The sequence below is a fragment of the Macrobrachium rosenbergii genome, chromosome 6 (assembly GCF_040412425.1).
Source record: "Macrobrachium rosenbergii isolate ZJJX-2024 chromosome 6, ASM4041242v1, whole genome shotgun sequence".
Lineage (NCBI taxonomy): Eukaryota > Metazoa > Arthropoda > Malacostraca > Decapoda > Palaemonidae > Macrobrachium > Macrobrachium rosenbergii.
Window position 1 is genome coordinate 10,937,395 of NC_089746.1, and position 24,398 is coordinate 10,961,792.

The window sequence follows — 24,398 nt, forward strand, 5'->3', positions numbered from 1 at the left end:
TTCTTGTTTGTTATTCAGTTTCTCTTTGTATTGAATTCTCATATAAGTCACTGCATGAACCCCCAGAATTAGCTGATATTAATAATAACTATACCGTGTATGTATAGAGTATACTTTACTGTATAGTGTAGGCTGTGCTACCATATATGTATACATGGTACTGAATACCCTAGTGTAGGCTAGGCTATATTCGAGATACGTTTTTTCCCACAAACGATGGGTTCTTTGGAACCTAACCCCGTCGTAAGTAGGATAATACCTGTATAAGCATTTTTAGTTTTCTTTTGTGTGTGTTTGAACTATCCAAATAGGGAGTTCTAAGTGTTTTTACAAGGGTTCTAAGTATTCGCGGATTTTAGCTACTCGCGGGGGTGTGTGGTACGCATCCCCCACGAGTTAGGGGGGTTTACTGGACTATTTGCAGTCCCTCTTAAAAATTTATAAGTCCATAGCAGATTAAAATTTGGCCATTTTAAATCAGTGTAGCCGTTATATGGGTTTATCATCAGGACTAATGTATATAAAGGATAAATTTAAAATATGTTCTAATGCATTCATTTGCTTTCTTGCTGTTTTATATGTTTGTAAACTTATTCATCGTAATTTCAGGATGTTGATGAACTACCACCTATATATACACTTGAAGAACTTAGGGAGATGACAGAAGAAGTTCTAATTTCTATTTGTGGAGGTAAGAGAACTTGAAAGATTCTGTATGTAGTAAGAGGAAAAATGGCAACACAGAAGAGAAAGTAATGAATGATTTTGTTATGTTCAGACCCCTTAAACACAAATCCATAAATGCTAGATGGCAAGCTCCCTCTCCCAGGATTCTAGGACGTAAGAAATAAAGTTACGGTTTATGAGACAGTTTATTATTTTTGGTTACTTGTATCTTATCTTGAAGTTAATTAAGGGTGTTTGGCCTCTTGTTCCAAATCCATTAAGAGCTGTACCCAAGGATTTTCTTCTCCTTGAGTAGGGTATGTTTGAAATTTAGATAAGTGCATGCTTGTCATGGTGAGGAATAGGTAAATTGGAAATTTCCATGTTTTATAGAAAATTATTTGTAGACAAATTATATTAGGACTTACATTCTAACCATTTTTTTTTTCCATTTCCATTGGTAATGCATTGAACCTAAGTCATTATAGGGATCAGCTTCTAGAAAAGTGCATTTCCAGTTTTAATTATTAAGTTTCGGAGAGGTTTATGAAGCTTATGAAAATGAAATTGACAAACTTGCAAAAAATATATATTTTTGTTATAATTAGGCTATAGATTTTATATTCTACTAACATTGCATTTTATTGCGGTTCAGAATTAGCTATAAAGTTGGAGAGTCATAGAATGTCCAGTTTTCTTTCCTTGATTATTCCATAATTAAATTTTTTTCAAACAGGTTCATTAGACTTCAGAGTGTACTCCTTAGACTACTACTATCAAAGTATGTATTCTGCTGCCCAGGAACTTAAAATTCCAGTGTCGACTGCAACTGACCAGCTCACAAATTGTGCCCTTGATTATCACCCTAGCATGCCATGCAATGTAAGTTTTTCTGTTTTACCTCCCTCAGGACGTTAGGTTTGGTTTGATTTGGTTTTTTATGTGTATGGAGGATTTCACAATGTATAGTAGATTTTTGCAGATATTTTATAAGGGTTGCCTTTGTGACTGATGAAAAATTAAGAATTTTTGGAGAGCAGGAAAACAAAGCTTTGGGGAGGCCTGGGTGGTTGTGCCATGGTAGAGGTTTAAGGTCTCTAAATGTTATGAAATTTATGCAGTATAGTGAAGTCAGAAGTTTGGAGGATTTTAGTGTGAAAGTCAGAAGGGAAAGCAACAAACCACTCATTAAACTTGTAAAAGGTTAGAAGTAGGAGGAAGATAATGTACAGTGTACCTACTTTTGAAAGAAGACATAGACATAAAAGGTTAGAAGTAGGAGGAAGATAATGTACAGTGTACCTACTTTTGAAAGAAGACATAGACATAAAAGGTTAGAAGTAGGAGGAAGACAATGTGCAGTGTACCTACTGAAGATATAGACTTGCCTTTTCTTGTCAAACAGGAACAGTGAGTCAAATGTAAACAAGGCTGTTCTAAAGGATGTTTTGCACTTTTTCAATCATGAATAATGATATCAGTTTTTCCAATGTAGATTACATTGACTTAGAGTATTATTTTTGATTATTATTTTTTGTTTCCTTAGGCTAAGAATTTTAAGCATCAGTTGAATAATGGCACCAGAGAGTTGGAGGTTAACTCCTGTAATGATAAGGTTACATAGCCAACATATATTATAAAGAGGGTCCTTTGGCATTGGCTCCTACCTTAAATATGTGGTAATTAGTGTTTTGAGATTGTTGAAATTTGAAGGCACATAAAATGTACAGCAGTTAGTGTTGTATTACTATTGTATTTACAGGGAATGTCAGTTGAACTGATTTATTTTAACTTAGGTGGCAGATAATTGGAAAATAATAATACAGTAATTGAGAATACTACAGTAGCTGAGGATTCCTGTTTAAATAATGTTTGTCAATTTCCATCATACCACATTTTTAGTTGCAACAGATTTTAATCTTGCTGATTTTCACGATGTGAAATAGTCTGTGATGCAAAGAGAAACTGCTTGAACATTGTCAGAGAGAGAGAGATTCTTTTGAGATTTAGAGAAAAACCAATTGACTTTTATGTAATACAGTAAAACCTCGCTTTAAAGGACGCAGAACCAATGGACATCAGATCTAACTGACAAAATCTGACCAAGGGTAATGGCTGCTGCTGTTTACGTTTACTTGCGCAGTAACCTCAACATTGGTGCGAAATTGTGACTTAGTGTATATTTCCATTTTTAGTTAAGATGAGGTCAAAAATTGTGGCAAATTTTCATAAGTTTATCGCATATCTGTGGTATAAGATGACTGCTAAATTCAAAAACATCTGTGTATAGGCTAGCTTTTGCAACAACAGGTATCTTATGAAATATTGGTTAGGTAAAGATATTTTTACAAATGCTGTTTTACTTACTGGATCCTTAGAAACTCAAAATAAAGGAAATAAAAAAGCTGATTCTGTATCATGTCTTTCCTACACATGTAACCTAAAAGGGAAACATGTTTTGTTTAAGTCTCATTGCCAATCAAATACCCCTAACAATACAATAATGTAGGATAATTATCGTACATAATCAGCGTTTGTATGACCGTGTTGTTCTAAACAGTATTTACCACCAGAATGATCATGAATTTTTAATGAAAAATTAATATTGTGTTATCCTAAATGTTATTACAGGTTGACCATCACTAATCCGGCAGTCAGTAGTCCGGAACAATCAGTAATCTGGCACAAATTTCGGCTAGAGTAATTTCTAATGTTTCCGCACTAATTTTCAAATTTCCTCGGGTCGCTGCGCTAACTCACTCGCCGGCCGCTTCGATTTGGTGGCACAGTGTGCTGCATCAACAAACTGGTAGCCTAGCCTACATTATACTGTACTCTATTCACGTATTAACAGTATTATACAAACATCAACATAATGAATGTGCATCTTTTTCATGGATCTTTTAAAAAGTTATGGTTTACTACATTGTTTCGAATTGCTTATATTCTCATATTGCTTTTGTATTATAAATTGCAAGCAATGTTTTGTTTTGGGAATCGATATTGCTGTGTTTACGCACTGTATTTCGCTACATTTAACCAAGTTCAAAGCACTTTTCTTGCTTCTAATTAGCATAAATGAATATGGATACTTTATTTATTTGGGACAAGGATATTTTTCGTTATACGAAGTGTTTTTAAGTCGAAATATACCTTAAATAGGTCTCGTTGTGAAATTAATTTAGCTATTTTTTCTTTAATATATGACTGCGGGAATCGCGGCTGGCCGTTTTGGGGGCATGTTTTATTTTAGTAAAATAAATCAAGATTCTGTTCACTATGTTCTCTTGATTTCATCATAATACGAGCTATACGTATGTATCTTTTTATCGGCGTGAAAACAGTGGTAATTTGTATTCTTTCATGCCGAGTAGTTTTGATTAAAATACATTCTCTCCAGTTTTATTTACGGTCGAGTTTCATCCATGTTGCTGATGCACGATAATTTATAGTCATTAGCAGCTTGAATATTGTTTTCTCAGCTTCAGCTACAACTTGCAGCTTAAAGTTACTGTAGCAGTATATTTCCCTGCCGATCTTTTCTCCAAAGCGAACAAGGGTATACAGTAGCGTAAAAAATATATCAGTCCTATTGTACAGTACTTAACGTCATGTGTAACATAACTACAGTAATTGTGTATTACCGTACAATGGTTGAAATACAAGCACAACAGTTGTTATCCGATACGATTATTAGCAAAACAACAGTTTCCCGTTCGGTTGTTTATGGCTGTACGCATTTACGCAAGAGTATAACGTTACTAACAATACTTTTATCATTCTCTTTTACTTTTTTAACTAGCAGATGGAATAAAGAGACGGAGGAAAAGAAGTTGGTCTCTCTTGCTGCCTGCGCCTGCGCGAAATCTAAAAATATTTCCTAAATATTTTCACATCGGTATTAATTGCTAACCCCATCGTAAACTCGAAATATCGTAAGTCGAATTATCGTAACTCGAGCACTACCTGTAAATGATAATTGTCTTTTCTTTATTAACGAACTTGCAGTGATTTATGGGATATTTTAATTCTAGGATGAGGTGCTTAGCTACTGTGTTTCATGTATTCTAGCTTAATAAATGGCTAATCCGGCAAAATGGCTAATCCGGCACCCTCTAGGTCCCAATGATGCCGGATTAGTGATGGTCAACCTGTACTACCATTAAAATTTCCGAAAGGTTACCGAAATATAAAGGTTGCTGTGAGTGCAACCATAACTTGATGTTTGCATTTCGTCAGCAGGCCTCGCATAGAGAAAACTTTATTTCATTGCTATAGAATTATTCCTCGAATATGCTATTTATTATGGAATATGCCGATAATATAAAGGTAAAAATGGTTTTGTTACATTTGCGTTTCATCGCCAGTCACGATCAACAATACGGTAATGTTTGGTAATTATTGTTCGTATGACTGAATTGTTCTAAACAGCTATTTACCACCAAAATGAAAATGAATTTTTAATAAAAAGTTAAACTTACGTTATCCTAAATGTTATTCCTACCGTAATTAGAATACCATTAAAATTTCTGAAATGTTACTGAAAGAAAGGTTGCTGTGAGGACAAACACAACTTGAGGCTTACATTTGGTCTGCTGGCCTCGCATAGAGAAAATCTGATTTTGTTGATATGGAATTATTCCTCAAATAGGCTATACTGTATATTATGAAGGTATTTCAATAATATATAATAAGTAAAAATGGGTTTATTACCATTATTATCAGTTTATATGTGAATCTTTTCATGTATGTTGGTGGTTATCGCACCTAGGCTGAGGCTAGCCCATCAATAAACATCACTTAGGACAAAAAAAAAGATACATCACTTTAACAGACAATTGGCTTTAATGGACAACCTCCCCCCTCCCATATGTCCGTTAAAGCGAGGTTTCACTGTATAGGCGTATGCTCCTACATACGATGCTGATGATGAAATACTGAATGATTTATGTGGCCGAAGTGATAAGGTGTAAATCACAAATATATTGTCATGGATGATGTGAATGTAAAGGTATGTGGAGGGTTGGGGGAGAAAATTGCAGGACCATATGACTTTGGAGAGGGAAATGAAAAGGGGAGTAGATTTGCTGAAATTTGCAAAGAAAATAAGCAGATGATTCCAGGTGTGGAAGAGCTTAAATCAATAGAGATACCAGTTAATTAAATAACAGATTTTAGAAATGCAGTATCCCAAGTGAGAAGAGATCCTAGTACTGGTGGTGGCATTTATCATGCCCCAGTAGTAATGAGTACAGTGAACCCCCCATATTCGCGGGGGATGCGTCCCACACCCCCCCGCGAATAGGTCAAATCCGCGAATGCTTAAAACCCATCTAAAAACAATTAGAACTGCCCATTTTGAAAGCTTAAACCAAGAAAAACCCTGTAAAAATGCTTATACCTGAGTGTTTTAATAGTTTTATCACAAAAAGTGCATTTATTCATGAAAAATATATGAAAATACAGTAATTAGTGAATATTTCAGTGAAAAATACAGCGAATGGGCGAATTTTCCACGAATGATGGCTAGATATGTTCCACAGAGAAACCCGCGAATGCGTGAGTCCGCGAACCATGAGAACGCGAATACGGGGGTGTTTACTGTATACTTAAATTGAGAAAATTACATTATATTTTTGCATGCTGTTTTGAAAAATTAAATAAATTAGATCTACAGAAGTTGTGTGTACAATAGATACAAAAATGGTGAATCCATTCCAATATATTTTGAATGTTGGTGACCTGTCAGATGGAATAAGAATAAAATCGGTAGATCTAAGCCGGCTGTCTGCGGTGAGCTGGACTATGGCAGTTAACATTTTTCTATAGAACTTTACCTGCTGAACAAGAATTTAAAGTAATATTTTGTCGCTCTGCTGTAATTAGCTGTAAATTATCTTAGAACTGTTGCCGACAGTAAAGGGGACCCGTTGGGAATCGGGATTTTGGGTGGGGCAAAACACTTTCGAGGGTAGCTAACGGTAAGGGGGACCCGTTGGGGATTCGGGGTTTTGGGGTGGGGGTAAATAACTTGGGAAAAGGTTCAGGTACCTTATTGTTGTTTTTCCTCTTATATATGTCATTTGGAACACGAAAAACAGGAGTAAAAAAAGAGGCGAATAAATGGACAGCGGGAGTCGTTCCAAAGGCACTTTTCGTGCATTACTACCACAGCTGATTCTAGGCCCTACCATGCATGCGCAGTCTTACAGGCGAGCCAATCACCCAATGCCTCCGAGAGAGTAGTATTCTAAGCCGGTGTTCCGCGGTGAGTTAGACTGTGGCAATTGATGTTTTCCTATTTTATTTTACTTGCTCTACAAGAATAAGCGCTCGCAGCACAACATTACCACCTGCCAGAACATATGAGCTTGCCAAGAATATTTCAAAATGCGGATAAGGCGCGAAGCGCCATTCCACCACCCGTTTACGTTTCTTTGCCCCGACCGAAAGCTTCGAATAGTGTCCAGTCAAGCTAGACTATGGCAGTTGACATTTTTCTGTGTTGTTTTACTAGTTTTACATGAGTTTGAGGTAATATTTTGTGAGTTTGAGGTAATATTTTGCTGGCTGGCTGTAGCTAAACTGTAATTTACCTTTGAGCTGAATAGGTTGGTGCAGGGGACCTGTTGGTACCGTCATGTAGCCCTCAAAGGTCAATTACAGTTTAGTTACAGCCAGCCAACAAAATATTACTTTAAATTCTTGTAAAGCAAGTAAATTAACATTGGAAAATGTCAACTGCCACAGGCTACCTCACCATGGACAGCTGGCTTAGAATTACCATAAAATCTTATGGAAAGAGAGAGAGAGAGAGATGGGTTCTCATAAGATGTTACTTATGTATCGTTGGTACATTGCTTAAATTAGGTCTTTGAAAGGCATACCTACTATAGATCTAAATGCTTCCTACTTAAGAAGGTTAACATTACTAAAATTAGTTTTACACGACTTATTCCCAGTTGATTTTGTTCCAGCTGTGAAGAAATTGTATTTACTGTTTATAGTACATTACAGTATCCTTTTTATTTTTTCAGTGGCATTCTTTACATCAGAAAGATGCAGGAAGGTACTGCACCCTTTCTTGTGCACGTAGGTGGGTATTTAATATGTGTGATCATATAAATATAACTAACACTTTTGGCATTGAGCCAATAGAGAGAAAGCATCTGCCAAGAAAATATTTTCCTGAGGGAACAGTATTAGATGGTCCAAGACCATTAAAGGTAAGAATACTAACTAAAAGTGTTTGTAAATACAGTACAGTAAATCATTTTTGCACTAGTCCTTAAAATTCATTGTACAGGCTCACAATCCTTGATCCAAAACCTATGGGGCCAGCTATGTTTCAGATTTGAGAATGAAGTTTGCTTTGTAAATATACTAGCACATTTTATTTCCAACAAAGACATTTTGTGACGCTCAAAAATATACAGCATCGAAATACCCGTATTTAATGTACAACCTCATGTATCATTCAATCTTGTGTTTGCAGCCCTAAAAATTTTGTCACCAAAACATGATTTGTTCATATATATCATGCCAATTGCATTTTTGGTAGATTACATTATGGTTTTTTCCTCACATTTTTCATTCAAGTTTCATTTTCAGTAGATTACACTGTTTGCTTAATGCGTGAGTTTCATTTCAGTAGATCATACGAGGCTGGGCTTCCTATGCGTATCTCAGTTTTGGCAATTTTCATAATACATCTGAGTTAGCTTTTCACTAAGTAATAGGCCCAGAAGCTAAAGTTCAGTAGGCTAAAATATGAATCATCATACATTAAACTAGGCTTACCAAGCTTGTGGCTTGTCTAATTCAGTACTAGTTTTTATATTTAACCTCCTCATAGTATTTCATGCAAAACTCTGTTATAAGGTAATTAAGTATATCTTAGTTTAACCAGACCACTGAGCTGATTAACAGCTCTCCTAGGGCTGGCCCGAAGCATTAGATTTATTTTACGTGGCTAAGAACCAACTGGTTGCCTAGCAACGGGACCTACAGCTTACTGTGGAATCCGAACCACATTATGACGAGAAATGAATTTCTGTCGCCAGAAACAAATTCCTCTAATTCTTCATTGGCCGGTCGGAGAGTTGAACGCTGGGCCAACAGTGTGCTAGCCGAGAGCTCTACCCACCTCTCCAATGAAGAACTCTGTTATGAACAACAGCAAGTACATACAGACATAGCCTAAACAACAAGTTGAGAAACTTCTGTTTTGCTGACATAAGTTACCATAACTGTCACACATTAAGAGTTGCATTACAGCTGCCAACTAGTTCAAACTTGATCGTTCTTGATAATTGTCAATGGTGATGTACATAAATAGTATAAAATCCAGTTTTATTTATGATTCACGTAACTGAGAAGGTCTTGAGAAAGTATTATACCACCATGTTTCAGTTGTTGGGTTACAGAAACGATTAATGTGCAGTCTGCATAATTTTTTGGTAAAGGCAAAGCGACATCTGAAACGGGCAAAATCACACTTATACTTCATTTAATATTTACTGTTTTTATAAATAAAGTAATCTGTATTTTTTAAACCCAACTATGATCATTTACAAGAAAAATGTATCTCCGAATTATGTTTCATCTAGTGACTAATGGCAACGGGGATGTTGGTAGCACTCAATCAATTGATGATTTTGAGAATGTAAACATTATCAGAATGCAAATGGCAAATGATCTCAATGTCCATATTCCATAATATGATGATACATAATACAGTATGATAATACTGTAATACATGCTATATAGATTAGTTGAATATGCTATAGTAAGGAAAAAGGCTTTTGCTAAAATAGTCATATAGCTATAATATTTGCAACTTGCTTTTTTCACATTCTTTGCATGTCCACTTCGTCGTTCCTAACATTTTCATCAGCTTCCCTTCCCATGTTGTCATCTGCATAACTACTCCAGACTTGTTTTGTCTTCCATTTTCTGTGATCCCTGAATTCTGAGAATGTAGAACCACTCTTATAGTCAAGTATGATTTCAACAGTCAAGTATTATTTCAGTAATTGTCCAAATCTGTGGAATAAATTTTATCAGTCTTCAACCTTTTTAGTTCATCCAATTATTAAATTAAGGAGTTTCAACGTAATAAGATTAATGAAGGTTATCAAGAATAAATCGTATGGGCCAACCCTATGCAAGTTAAAAATGTCTACTCAGAAGTCGGGTTACATTATTGTTCTGATCAATTGCATTTTTCCTTCAGCATCTTTATCTGAGCCATTTGTTATTTCCATTCTTCCAACAGACCTCTTTATACTCATCACTAGTCTCTCATTCCTTAGCGTATATGTATAGCTTAAAGGCTTTTCCTTCCATCACTTGTAATTTGCATAACTTCATTTGACCTCCACATCTTTTGACACTACAAAAATGTCTTACACTCCCAGGTTTTCATTCAGTCATGGGATGAGGTCTTTAGGAAGTAACTACAGATTGTAAGAAATTGGAAATGTTGAATGTTCCCTTCCTTTATCTTGTTTAAATTTTCTAATTTCAGTGTCCATGTCAGGTAACTTTTCCTGTTGGGTTACACTTTCAGGGAGAGTGGGAAAGTGTCACATCTCAAGGCAGTTCATTTGTAAGTTCTGAATCTTCAAGGAGCTCGCTTCTACCGCTTGGAAGTTCTTTTAAGCCAAAAAATCCTCAGCCAAGCAGCCTTGCTTCACTTACGTCATTGGAGCCTCTACGCAGGCCGAATGCAAATTCCTGGAGTAAAGTTGTAAGCTCAACTCCTAGTCATAGGGCATCCTCAGTGACTTCAGGTTGCTCCTCTACGCTTTTTGAAGTAGATGAAGATGATTTTCCTGCTTTAGGAGCTGGATGTGCAAAAGGAGGTATGGAAAATTAACTTTTGTTTTCCCAGACATAATGAATAGTTAGTGCTACGTAATGGTCTTCATGATTATGACAGACCATTCCAACAGCATCCCCATATGGTCATAATGGAAATGGAAAATTCTGATGGTAGTGAATGTGGCTGTTGTAGCATCATATTATCTACATGCAGTTGAAGTGGTTTGGTGTAAAACAGACTGCACTGTCGGATAGTAGTGCCCATAAAATTGTGCACTGTACATAAAATAAGTACAGGTATTCCCCTACTTACAATGGGGTTAGGTTCCAAAAAACCCATCGTTTGTTGAAGAAATCGTAACTCGAATATGGCCTAGCCTACACTAGGGTAATCAGTACCATCTATACATATATGGTAGCCTAGCCTACACTACACAGTATACTTTATACATATATGGTATGGTATAGTAATTATTAGTGTCAGCTAATTCTGCAGGTTCAATGCAGACTGACATGATAAGTCAGTATAAAGAGAAATTGAATAACAAACAAGGCCTGGCCTGCACTTTCGTATATCATATACGGTAGCCTAGCCTACATTATACTGTATTCTATTTTCACATAACACCGCCGTATTATACAAACATCAAAATAACGAATGTGCATCTTTTCCATGGATCTTTTAAAAAGTTATGCTTTACTACACTGTATCCAATCGTAAATATTCTTATACTGCTTTTGCATTATAAATTCCGATCATAGCGATCAAATGTTTTGGTTTCGGAATCGATCACGCGGTCTTTATTTCGATGCATTTAACTCGGTTTAGAGGGCATTTCTTGCTTCTAGTTAGCGTAAATGAATCTCTAGATACTTTATTTATAAGGGACATATGTATTTTTCGTTATACGAAGTGTTTTTATGTCGAAATATAACTAAAATATATCTCGTTGTGAAATTATTTTAGCCATTTTTTTCGTTAGTAGATGACGTTGGCGGCTGGCCGTTTGTTTTGTGTAAACAAAAAAAATCAAGATTCCGTTCACTATTTTCTCTTGATTTCATCATCATACCACGAGCTTTTCGTATGTATCTTTTATCGGGCGTGAAAACAGCAGTAATATGTGTTCTTTCATGTCCAGTAGTTTTGATTAAAATACTTTCCAATTTTATTTATGGTCGAGTTTCATCCATGTTGCCAGTGTACGATAATTTATAGTCATTAGCAGCTTGAACATTCTTTTTCTCAACGTCAGCTACAACTTGCAGCTTAATTTTACTGCAGCAGTATATTTCCTTGCCGATCTTTTCTCCAAAGCGGATAAGGGTAGTGTAAAACATATCAGTACTTAACGTCATTTTTAACATAACTACGATAATTGTTTATCCGTACGATGGTTGAAATACAAGCAAAACAGTTGTTATCCGATTCGGTTATTAGCAAAACAACAGAGTCTCGTTCGGTTGTTTATGGCTGTACGCATTTTCGCAAGAGTATAAGGTTACTAACAATGCTTTTATTATTCTCTTACTTTTTTAACTAGAAGATGGAATAAAGAGATGGAGAAAAAGAAGTTGGTCTATTGTAAGTTGGTCTTTCTTGCTGCCTGATTCTACAGCAATTGTAGTGTACGCTGTTGCTTGTGCCCGCTCGAAATTTAAAAATATTTTCTAAATATTGTCGTGCACCGTATTAATTGCTGACTCCATCAGAAACTCAAATTATTGTCACTCGTGCACTACCTGTATTTACAAACGCACAAAAATTGCAAACGAACACTGAACTATTTTAACTTCCGACACAACGAGGGCAAGTGAGGTCAGCTCATTGAATTAATGTACCTATTCCAGCCTCTCGGGCCAAGCGTATCGCATACACGTCGCACGCTGCCTGATTGTACGTTGTTGCCTCGCGCCAGTCGCCAGCGAAATTTAAAAATACGTATTTTCAAAATATTGTCGTATCGATATTAATTGCTAATCCCATCGTAAAAGTGAATTATCGTAAGTCAAATTATCATAACTCGAGCACTACCTGTATCCCTTTGTTTTACAGCAGGGGTCAAGAACCATACTGTAACTAATAATTGTGCTAAAAGTATTACCTTATGGTACAGATACAAGGAATAGATCAGTGAGACATGTAAAAGGTAGAATTATTAATTTAATCAGGTAAATTAACTATATAATATAGAAAGTATAGATTAGCTAAAAAGTTCAAAATGAAATGTAACCAATTTTTATAAAGCTGATTAAGAACACCAACCATTTATGTGCACCCAGATTTTTGACCAGACAGTGATTTAAAAATAATTTTCAAGTGTGCACAACCGTCACTAGTACACATATTGCTTTTAGCATGTACCGTATATTTCCGCGTATAAGGCGACCTTTAAATAATAAAATTCATCCCTAAAAATTGGGGGTCATGTTATACTTCCATTCTAAAAATCAGACCTTGAATTCTAAGTGATGTTTATCAGTAGGCTAGCCTCGGCCTCAGTGCGATAACCACCGACATACATGAAAAGATTCACATTATGAAATAAACTGATAATAAAGGTAATAAAACAGTTTTTACACTGTATATTACAGGCAGTCCCCGGTTAATGGCGGGCTCAGTTAACAGCGATCCGGTTTTATGGGGCTTGTCTAGCGATGAAAATCGGCAATTTTCGGCACCAAAATTCGCCGATTTCCACTTATCGGCGCCGATAATTGGGTATTGGCGCCAATACATACCTAACAGAGGCGCTGATAACCCCCGAAAATCGGCACTTTTCGATGCCGATAACCCCCGAAAATTGCTGCAAGTTGTAGCTGAAGCCGAAAAAACAAACTATGTTCAGGCACTAATGACTATAAATTATCATGCATCGGCACCATGGATGGAACTCCTAAACTTCGATATGCCATCAAACTCGACCGTAAATAATATTGGAGAGAAAAGTATTTAAATCAAAACTAGTGGGCATGAAAGAACACATTTTACTGTTGTTTTAACGTGTATGGCAAATGGGACGAAACCTTCCCCCATGGTTATCTTTAAATGGACATTGAAGTGATGCTGAAACAAAAATTCCCGGAAGCTATCGCTGTCCACACTGATGAAAACCTAAACAATGCAAATGGCGCTTGATTGCTATATTCTATAATGCAGTTAGTAATATGCGAATACATACAATATTACTGGATACAGTGAAGTAAAGCATAACTTGTTAAAAGATCCATGGAAAAGATGCATATTTGTGATGTTTGTATTTTATAATATGATACTGTGAATATTACATACACTAATTTTATATTTCGTATATGATGCGACCCCTTAAAATTAGCTTCGAAATTAGGTCTTCCCAATTCACATGATACACGTGTATATACAGTATGGTATTTTGAATTTCTAAGGATACAGTAAGTAAAACTGCATTTGTAATAACATCATCTTCACATAACCAAGATACCTGTTGTTGCAAAAGCTAGCCTATATGCAGATGGCTTTGTAATTTAGCAGTCGTCTTATACGCGAAAATATACTGTAAGCTTTGTTTACAGAAATTATATAAAGTAAAAAATTAAAAGAAAGTAAATGTAAAGACAGCAATGGATAACATAAATGTACAAGAGTTGATTCCAGTTGTTGTGCCATCCATCATTTTGCTCACTTGTTGCCCATAGGGTAAACATGGATAGCAGGCCTAAACTGTAAACAGCACCTGTAATTTCAAATATTTCATGAATAAAATACAGTCAACCCTCATTAGCCCGGACATCAGATAAGACGGACACTGAAGAGGGTCAGCCGATATAAATTTCATAATGTTCAACCACGATTTAAGATAGTTACTGTTCCTCCGCTCGTTGTGTACCATTTTCCTTTTTATTTACTGTACTGAACTGAAATGCTTTTAACTTGTAACCAATTTAACTTACACATGGTATGTACCGTCATTAAGAAACTCTATTGTTTGGAACAGTAGGAAGTATCGTAGCCAATCATTGAGCATTAACAGTTTTACCTATCTGCTGCCCGACTGGTAGCTACAGTACAATGCTCTGTATGTTTTTTTAGGAAAGAAAAGACATGACAAAAGTAAACTTTACGAAGACAATTGCCGAGTTACTGAACAATACTTGTGTTTACAGTGCGTAGCAAATGACGTGAGAGAGAGAGAGAGAGAATTGCCAGTTCCCCCTATGCAGCATAATTCTAGCTGTGAGAGATTAAAGAGAAGAATTTTGTTTTAAAGGTATGTCAACGCAGCTTTCGTAAATATCTTCTGAAGGAAAGAAAATTTATATTTTGTTGCTGAAGAATCTCTGAACCAACAATTTTGCACTCAAAGTAATAAGAAGGAATTCATTCTATTCTTCATGTAACCAGTAAAATACATTAAAAACTAAGTTTTGTATTCAAAACACATGCACTTATGTCATCGTCATCTTCTCTGAGCAAAAGTTCTTTCTCAGACAGAATACTGTACAGCTAAAACCTGATTAGCTGGCTGGCTGCCATGGAGATCTGCTAGCCAGTGACAGCCCTCTACATCTGTTCTATTTGTAGACATATGTCGTGACGGCACTAAGTTTGAACGTTGCCATAATTGTGATTATATTTGACTGCTGATGGCAAAAATTGCTCAATAATTTGCTTTACATAATTATTTCTTCATGAAAACATGAATTCAACAATAATTTTAACTTTAATATAGTGGTATGAAAAATCCCACAACATTCTGTTGTGGTGAAGTGTCATCAATTGCAAATCCTTTTCCAGGTCCTTCCTCAGATTTACAAATGCAAACTGATGACAACGTCAGTAACAATACAAAACAACCCTCTCCAAGATTGATATGATGAAATGTGTTTTATAATCTTACTTATCATTAAAATTCCCAAGTTGAATTACAGTCATTTTGATAATGTATATTTATGCATTTTACGGAATGTTTTCGTTAAAAACAAAATGTGTTAGTGAACTTATGGTCTTAATTGTCCCACTATTTTATTACTAATGATCTTAATCATCTCAAATTTATTTAACAGTATATTAATATAGATAATAATAAACTATAATGAATAAATAACTAAAATAAAAAAACATGAAAAAAGGAAAAAAATTTTACTCTTCATATTGGAGACTCCACTTCATTTTACTTAACAATTATGCGTTTATGTCTCGGCCTAGGCATCTACATATGTAGCTGAATTCTATAATTTTTATCATGTTTTATTCTTCATTTTTCATATTTTACCATGAGCTTTAATTCAGACATTTCTACGTTGGTTTATTATCCATACTCTTTATAAAAGTAATGAAATACAGAAATACAGTGTATTTATAGGTATATATATATATCGCCAGTTAAACCGAAGTATCGGCTAAGATGGACACCCTGGCCTCCCAATTAGTCCGTCTTAACGAGGGTTGACTATACATGTATAAATAAATATAACTAAAAGTTTATTGTAAAATATTATATACTTTGTTAATACCAATACAATATCCACTATCAGTAATATTGAAAGCATTGGGATATGAGCTGTACCTTCATATACAACTGTAGTATTTGTCATGATAGTTAGGGTAGTTATAGAGGTATAAGTATTTATATACAAAAAGTATACATATAGATAATAGAAAAATTAGTAAGAGATCAATATACAGTACTGTAAAAATAATTTCAATGGTAAGTTACAGTGTCTGATTTAGTCTTTGTAACTCAGTATTGAGATTTTATTTATTGATCAAATGTATTTGCTACTTTTTAAGCACCCTTGTGGGAAATCTGTTATCAGTTTAGTAATGAATAGTTCATAATCAAAAACAAAAGCTTTACCTTTCATACAAGTATTTACAAATGTATAAAATTGCCTGCATATACTGTAACTCCAAAAACCAAATTAAGTGGTGTATTCAAGTAAGAGGCTGTCTTGAAGACTGATTTTGGGCCATGGGAGAAGAGAGAGCAGGAAGTTACCATAGTTGAAAAAGCAGTTAGTCCTTGTACAGTACTTCAAAATTGAAATTTCTTTTTTCCATAAACTAGTTATAAATATATTAATTATTTTAATTTCAGTATTTAAGAAGGATCCTGTTTTATAAGGGTCATCAATCATTATTAAAATTTCAAGTACTCTGGGATATATTGTATTAACATGTAATAGGTGATATATCAGGTCATCTATATATCTTTATATAAAGTATTTTGATATCTAAGTGTACCTTTTAAGGGACTTTTTTTAGAAGAATTTAGATTAATAATAATGTAATTATAAATTGGCAGTGTTGGGGCAGTAATTAGCATTTGTATGGATACCTATTTTTTAAGTTTTATAACCACATTTGGTATAATTATTGTTAATACAGAACTTTAGTATTTTAACAAAGTTAATTTTATTAATATTAGTTTTGTTATTTTTATAGTACATTCTGAATAAGAGTGATTACCTATATTTACTCTATAAAGTCACATGCAGTTTCATCTTAAACCATGCTGTTTGTAATTTTACTTGCTGCCCTCTTAATTCCTGCTTTACAGTCCAGTGTATCCTCAAGCCAACAGAAATATTGAACCTCTTTTAAAGCCTGGTCCTCCCTCTCCTCTTCATTTGCTTCTCGTATGCATTTCAGAAATGAAAAATCCTGAAATAAATTTTTCACTATTTTACGTATCTTACGGTGTTATAAGAGTTCATTCATACCTCTGGCCAGTTTCTTTGCTATACCTTTCCATTTGCTTCCTGTTCTGTCAGAATAAACTTTTTTGTTTGTATTTTATCCTTCTCTCCATTCTTCTCTTCCCTCATATAAAATTTCAACAACCACCCTCATATAAAATTTCTACAACCACTTTGATTCTGCTTTTAACACAAGTTCATAGCTTCTGCCTTTACAATATATATTAAATAATAAAGGATTATGTAGTGACCCTGGATGGTCATCAGCATTTATCTCCTGTTATGATACACATCACTGTCTTTACTCTGGATCTAATGCTACAGTAGTGTCACTAGTATATTGAGCCTCTTTTGTACCCTTTGCCCTCTTAATTGTGCATTTCATTATTTGTCCAGATACTCTTGTCAAGTGTCTTTTCAACATCCACAAGTACACAGTATAATGTCTTCATTTGTGTTCGGTGGCACATTTCTAGTTGCCTCATCATCAAAGCTACCTGTGTTGTTGATATTAATTCCTCCTCATCAAAGATATTAACTCCTCCTCCTGTGTTGTTGATATCAACCTCCTCCTCCTCCTCCTCCTCCTCCTCTCCTCTCTCCTCCTCCTCCTCCTCCTCCTCCTCCTCCTCCTCCTCCTCCTCCTCCTCCTCCTCCTCCTCCCTCCTCCTCCTCCTCCTCCTCCTCCTCCTCCTCCTCCTCTCCTCCTCCCTCCTCCTCCTCCTCCTCCTCCTCCTCCTCCTCTCCTCCTCCTCCTCCTCCTCCTCCTCCTCCTCCTCCTCCTCCTCCTCCTCCTCCTCCTCCTCCTCCATCGGGCGCTTAACATGTATGTAAAGAATTAAGACATCAGGTCCTGATAGGTCTTTGATTTGGAGGAACAGGACCTGAAGAGAAGAATGCAGCCTGGAACTGTGCCCAAGGCTGGTGAATGGACAGCGGTGGGGGGGCCGCTGGAGGTTCACTGGCCCTAGAATGGAGGAGCAGGACCTGAAGAGCAGAACGCAGCCTGGAACTGTGCCCAAGGCCAGTGAATGGACAGTGGTGAGGGTGGCCGCCTGACGTTTACAGAACCTGAAGAGTAGAACTCAGCCTAGAACTGTACCCAAGGCTAGTTGATTTCCTCCTCCTCCTGTCCTCTGGCTTCAGTCCCCTTCCCCCTTCATTCTTTTTACTGTACCTCCATTCATAATCTCCCATCTCACTCTTCACTCTCTCTTAGCAGTTGTTTCATAGTGCAACTGCAAGGCTTTCCTCCAGTTACACCTTCAAAACCTTTTCACTCTGTGTCCCCTTTCACCACTGAATGACCTCATAGGTCCCAGCATTTGACCTTTGGCCAGAATTTTATATTCCATTCCTCCTCCTCCTCCAAGTGACCCTTGGCCTCAGAATTAGTGGTCCACTGACCAACATAATGGCACCTCTCTTTTGGTGGCTTCGGTACTGCGCTGCATATCCCTTTCCTTTGTATATTACTATTGTTGTATGGTTTTCCCATACAGCCTGTACTTTTATTTTAGATTTTCACTTTACATGCTAAGTCTGTTAAGCATTTTCACCTCACTGTTTTCTTCACTGCAATTTTTCTGGATTTCCATCTGGTTTAGGTCTACATTTGTACCCTCTTTCTAAGATTTCCGGGTCACTGGTACCGGTCGTAATCCTTGTAATTTCTATATCAGCTGCCTCAACTGCCAACTTCCATCTCTCCTCTTTTGTTTTCCAACAATCGGTTTTTGCTGTATACTACACAGTAGTTTTGTTGCAATTTTTTATACTTTTGAACTCTTGGTGAAGCTTGTACAGGTACTGTTTTATATACCATTTTTGCTAAAATTTTCTAAAGCTGCAGAAATGTAGTAAATTTGTCCAACTTTGTTTTTTTTTTTTTTTACAGATAGCAAAAGTCAGCATCATTTAGGTGTTTTAGGAGCTGGAAGGGCTTGCCTGAAATATCCTGAATTTGAACTGGAGGATGCTAAGGGTATATAGAAGTGCAGTTTGTTTGTTTTCACAGTACAATAGTTTTATGTAAAGCTTAAAATGAAAATTTTAAGTACTCAATGTAAGAGTTGTTTTTTCTTGGATGTTGTGGAACTTATACTTCCTTAGATATACTATTCATCCAGAAAACAATGAAGTTGACGTGCTGGTTAGCCACACACTACCAAATATGCAATCTAACCTCACCTTTTTTCAGTTTTACTCACATTTGCTAGTTTTTTCTACCATAAACTTGAGTTTTGTGTTACATGGTCGCTTGTAAATCCCTTTCACTTATGATTTTGTGTGGAGTGTTTTTCCTTATAACATCATGGCTTCAATGGGTAGCCATGTAGAGTTTACAGTTGTGAGGTTTCTTTTAGCTAGGCTAGGTTGGACTGACTTCCTGTTTGGATGTTTAGTTTCCCTTTCAGCTGAGTTTTTCATCCATGCTTTGGAGTTAGGCCTAATTGCTATGCAATATACAGCATTGTCTAGATCTGTGCATCTTAGCCTCATATTTGCCTTTTTTTCGAGAGAGAGATTTTTTGGTAGCCCTGGTAATGGGTTCACATTGATATACATGCCACATAACCCCTCATAATCCCTTTTGTCTAGTTTGCCCTTGATGGCCAGTCACAGTAGGAACTTTCCAGCCCATAGGTGATGTGTTACTGTTTTACTGTTGTGCTGTGTCATGTTTGAATAGTCTTGATACCTCATCTAGAGACCCCTTCTCTCTCCCATCAGGATCAGTTACTTATTTATTTTTTAATATATAAAAAAACACTACCAAAGTCTCTTGAGACAGAGCATAGGATTTGGCTGTGGTACATGACTGGAATTCAGGTAGAAAGCATAAGACAGAAGTTTGTTAAATTCCCAGGACATCAAACACTGAAAAGAAACCATTGAATTGTATAGCATGATCCAAACTGAATCATCAGATGACAAATTGCATTGGTTCATGAAACCTGAGTAATCCAAGCTTTGGGCATGGTCTTTAGTGGGACTTTAAGGATGAGAGAATTTTTTATAATTTGGTGTAGCGGAAAGCAGAGAAAAAAAGGCAAAATGTTTGCTATACAGCAGTAAGAAATGACCAGAGTGCCATTTGAAAATGAGGAAAATTATTAGCATTTGTTGTTTATGTTGGGTTGCTTTCTGCTGAGTGTTGTCTGGAGAGCACAAGTTATTATTAGAGCAGTGACAGCCCAATATTTACTGAAAAGAAACATGCTGCAGTTTTCACCAAATTAAAGCTGCTTAGGTCAAACTCTACCATCCTTTTCTCATTATTTCCACCAGTTTCCATGAGGAGGTTAAATGGAGGCACAGAAAGCAACACTGTGTTAAACCAAGTCTGGCACTCACAACACAAGCATAGACCTAAATATAACAAAAAAATAACAGCATATCAAACAGCAACTTTAATGTATTAAAGAGGCAGTCAAAAGTTAGGAAAATGATTAGCAGGTTTAAAAATCAATACAACAAAGCTAACTACAAATTGGTGTGCATGATCAACTGAGTTTTCAGTGCTGCCAACTGGGGTTCTCTAGTTGACTCTCTGTCATGTAGCTATGCAGTCATTTTATGTCTGTAGTGCAATTTTGGTGGATATATTTGGTCTTGGAATTTTATCAAATGCCTACCATGGAAGAAAGATTTACCTTGAACCAAAGTGTTTAAATTTTTCTTTACTTTGAACCAAAGTGTTTAGGTTTCTCTTATGTGATTTATTACTGCCTATGACTACAAATAGCAATTTATTACAGGTAATGAAATTCAGCCCAGGTTTGCAGCTGTTGGGGGCATTGGAAGGGGCTTGTTTGCCCAGTTAAATTCTGACAGAAAGACTGCAGACAGCAAAGGAATTGGTGAGTAACCAAGACTTGACCATCAGAAGTGCAGTAATAATGTAGTTTTTATCAAGATTGTTGAAGATTTCACTGTTGGAAAATGCTAATTACATAATTGAAGCATGTATACCTTGAATTGTCATCCTGGTTTTTGCTCTCTTAAAAGTAGGGTGGGGTCATACCTTGGTGGAGTAGAATGTAATTTATATAGTTTTTAGTCCTTATTTTCCAAATATATTGGTAATGAGATGACAATTTATTACAGGTAATGAAATACACCCCAGGTTTGCAGCTGTTAGGGGCTTGTTTGCCCAGATAAATTCTGACAGAGAGACTGCTGACAGCAAAGGAATTGATGAGTAATCAAGACATGACTATCAGAAGTGCAGTACATAATAATGTAATGTTTATCAAGATTGTTGAGGGTTTCACTGTTGGAAAATGCTGGTTACACAATTGAAGATTGTATACCTTGAATCATCATCCTGGCTTTTGCTCTCTTAAAGTAGGGTAATGAGATTTTGTTTTCACTTTTTACATTTGGAAATATTTTATTTTAACTATGTTTTGCTCTGTGGTTTTAATTATGTTTCGCTCTGTGGTTAGGCTGTACATCTTATGATGTAGATAGCTAACCCTCCCCTTTTTTGAACATTGATGTATTTGGTTTTTTACTTATTCTCTAGTAGGTAGAAAGCTACTATTTTCCCAGATTAAGAGTTGCTCCATTGGAAAGTTTCTTGATAATATTGCCCATAAATTCTCTCTATGGGGATGCTCTTTAGTGGACATAATCATGATGTAAGGTATTGTTATATACCCTGTGGGTGTTAAAAATCAAGTCAAATGAGGAATAGTTTGATTGTAAATTTGTACGTATGCATGCCTTGTGCATGTATGTTGTGTATCATTGACTCAACTTATTTTTTTGCATTCTTTGACTGGAGTTATTGTAAAAAATTTTGCAAGTTTCATGAGGGGCATGTTATAGTGAAAGCTGTTTACACAATTTTAAAATCTAGGATACTACCTGCTGCTAGGCGCAGTTTTACATGCATATGTAGTTGCTTCTTGGATTTTTTCATATTTTTTGTTTTGGTCTACTTGGACCATTTCTCATGTTTATGTCAACAGTTAACCATGTCTTGTGGGATGCCCAAAATAAAACCAACAATGAATGTAGAGTTTTAGGACAAAATTTTCATCAGTGTGTCCAGTTGTTGACTAAAGCAGTTGCATTATTTCGAATTATAAATTCATATATGTTATAAATAAACCTTTTTCTTGCCAATCATGTACCAAACAGTATCATCACCTGTCTCTTCTATACAATGCCACAGTCATTTGTAAAGTATTTTGGCTGTTTTCTTGGTATTTGCTAACACTTTGACTTTAAATCCACATTCAAATTTTTATTCTGCTATCTGGGTATCCCATCATCATCCTTCCCTCTGCATTGTAGTCAGCATACACTCTCAACATGTTATGCATAGCTTGCCTAGAACAGTGATTTATTGAAGGCAAGAGAATTCAGCAACAGCAGCAGTCTTTACAGTGAAACAACTACAGTACAGGAAAAATACCATGCAGTGCAGATTAATTTTGAAAGGCATCTGCCAGTACCAAGACAACCAATTAAGGAATGTTGCTAAAGCAAAAGGTAACAGGACAACTATTTAGCTAGATATATTACCGTAACATAATGCATTATCAAGAGTGATTGTCATTAGTTTGAATGAATCACCAATCTAATAATCCACTGCTGCTTTAATAGGAAGTAAAGATATAGAGTTCCCCAGCAGAGGAACTAAAATCTAGGTAAGAAAAATACAAGACTTGGCAGGATTGATAGAAAGAGGAAGAAGTTCAATAAGGAAACTGGAATGTATTGGGTGAACTCATACTGTACATGAAGGGCTAAATAGAGAAGAGCATAACATGAGTGGTGAAACAGCGAGCCATAGAAGAAGGGAGAACATTACATTAAGGACTTGTATGCTGGATGGACATTGCACTGTGTAGTTGGTGTTGAGAGGGGCAGGAACAAATTTTTTAATTAAACGGTAAAGATGGAGGTACAACAGGTGTAAACAGGAAAATTTTGAGGCATATTTAAGATTACTATTATTCTGTACAGTAAGGACAAGGACACTAGAAAGGAAAGGATGTTTGAAGCAGCATCTTGGCATAAGCTTTAGGATGGAAGGAATATGATAGTAAAGAAGTTAGAGGCAGAGCAAATTATTTTAAATTGGTAAACCAACGACAACATGGACGCAACAACCGTTTACAATGTGGAGGATATATGAAGAGAATTAAAGAACAGTAATAGATACTAAAGCAGAAGATAGTGGATTAGCCCAGAAAATCATGAAAGATCTTGGATAAAGACAAGACCAGATTAGATTCCAGGCAGAAAGTGCACAAAACTATTTTAAATAACCTGAAATAGTCTGACAAGGAAACTGCTTGTAATTTTTGCAGAATAAAAAAGCTCCAGCTCTTTAATCACTCTACTCAAATTTCTGTTCTTGCCCAGCTACTATATCAGTTAAAGTGTTTTTCTCAAATGTCCTTTTATTAATTCTACAGTTGTCAAGATACTGCATGTAAATAGATTCCATTACATTTAACAGTGAGCCTTTTGTTTGCAGTTATTAGGTATAAATAAATGTAGTTCTGTACAAAAATTTTATTGAACACAGAGTTACTCTCAACCAAGACATTATGTACATTTAAGAAGTCCAATTTATAAAATAAAGTTTGTACAACTAATAAAATGGCATGTCAGTATTACATATTTATTATCCTCTGTTACATTTTATTGTCCTTTCTCTCACAGCAGTTTTTCTAGTGTATACAAGTACAGCAAGTCCCAAAACTCAATTTTATTTTTTGCATTTAATTAGCTTAAATAAAACTATAATGTTGGGTTAATATTTGGAACTTATCATACTTGAATACTCCTACTTACTTATTCTTAATATCTTACTTATTCTTCATCCTTGTAGTTTGGCACAGGGGCCCTGTATGTAGCATAATCCCTGACTGGAGAATAGAACTGAAACAAACCTCTGCATTAGCAACTTCTAAAGAGAACTACTGCTCCTATATCTTGTGGTTACTATCTCTTGTGGTTGAGAGAAGTCCACCTCTCTACCATTCGAAAATTAATAAAATTACAAAACAAACCACTGCCTTATTATATATCAAACAGCTTGGGCCAAGGAATAATTAAAACAGTTATCAGCACTTGTCTAAATTGGTCAACTTATCGACAAGCTTTAGTATGTACTTTACACATTTACTTTGGTTACCTTTAAATATCTGGATTGTATGGTGGGCAAGAAGAAATATCTTGAGAGCCAAAAAAAATAAAAAAAA

At 35.7% G+C, this 24,398-nt stretch overlaps 2 protein-coding genes across 6 annotated transcripts in view; one reads left to right on the forward strand and one right to left on the reverse strand.

The window, feature by feature from the left end:
• LOC136839184 (protein maelstrom-like) overlaps positions 1-23,807 on the forward strand; it is a 49,242-nt gene extending 25,435 nt beyond the window's left edge. For 2 of the 5 annotated variants that reach the window (XM_067104893.1, XM_067104894.1), the window contains exons 6-12: positions 610-691; positions 1,403-1,548; positions 7,704-7,892; positions 10,238-10,532; positions 19,067-19,153; positions 20,931-21,032; positions 21,280-23,807. In XM_067104893.1, the coding sequence (XP_066960994.1) occupies positions 610-691; positions 1,403-1,548; positions 7,704-7,892; positions 10,238-10,532; positions 19,067-19,153; positions 20,931-21,032; positions 21,280-21,377 (999 nt within the window). In that variant the 3' untranslated portion in view covers positions 21,378-23,807. Of the gene's footprint in view, positions 1-609; positions 692-1,402; positions 1,549-7,703; positions 7,893-10,195; positions 10,533-19,066; positions 19,154-20,930; positions 21,033-21,279 lie in introns of all 5 variants that reach the window. The other 3 variants (XM_067104892.1, XM_067104896.1, XM_067104895.1) reach the window with 3 other exon arrangements.
• Positions 23,692-24,398, reverse strand: part of ND-MLRQ (NADH dehydrogenase (ubiquinone) MLRQ subunit) — a 49,334-nt gene continuing 48,627 nt past the window's right edge. The window contains exon 3 of the mRNA XM_067104897.1: positions 23,692-24,075. Within this exon, the coding sequence (XP_066960998.1) occupies positions 24,007-24,075 (69 nt within the window). The 3' untranslated portion in view covers positions 23,692-24,006. The remainder of the gene's footprint in view (positions 24,076-24,398) is intronic.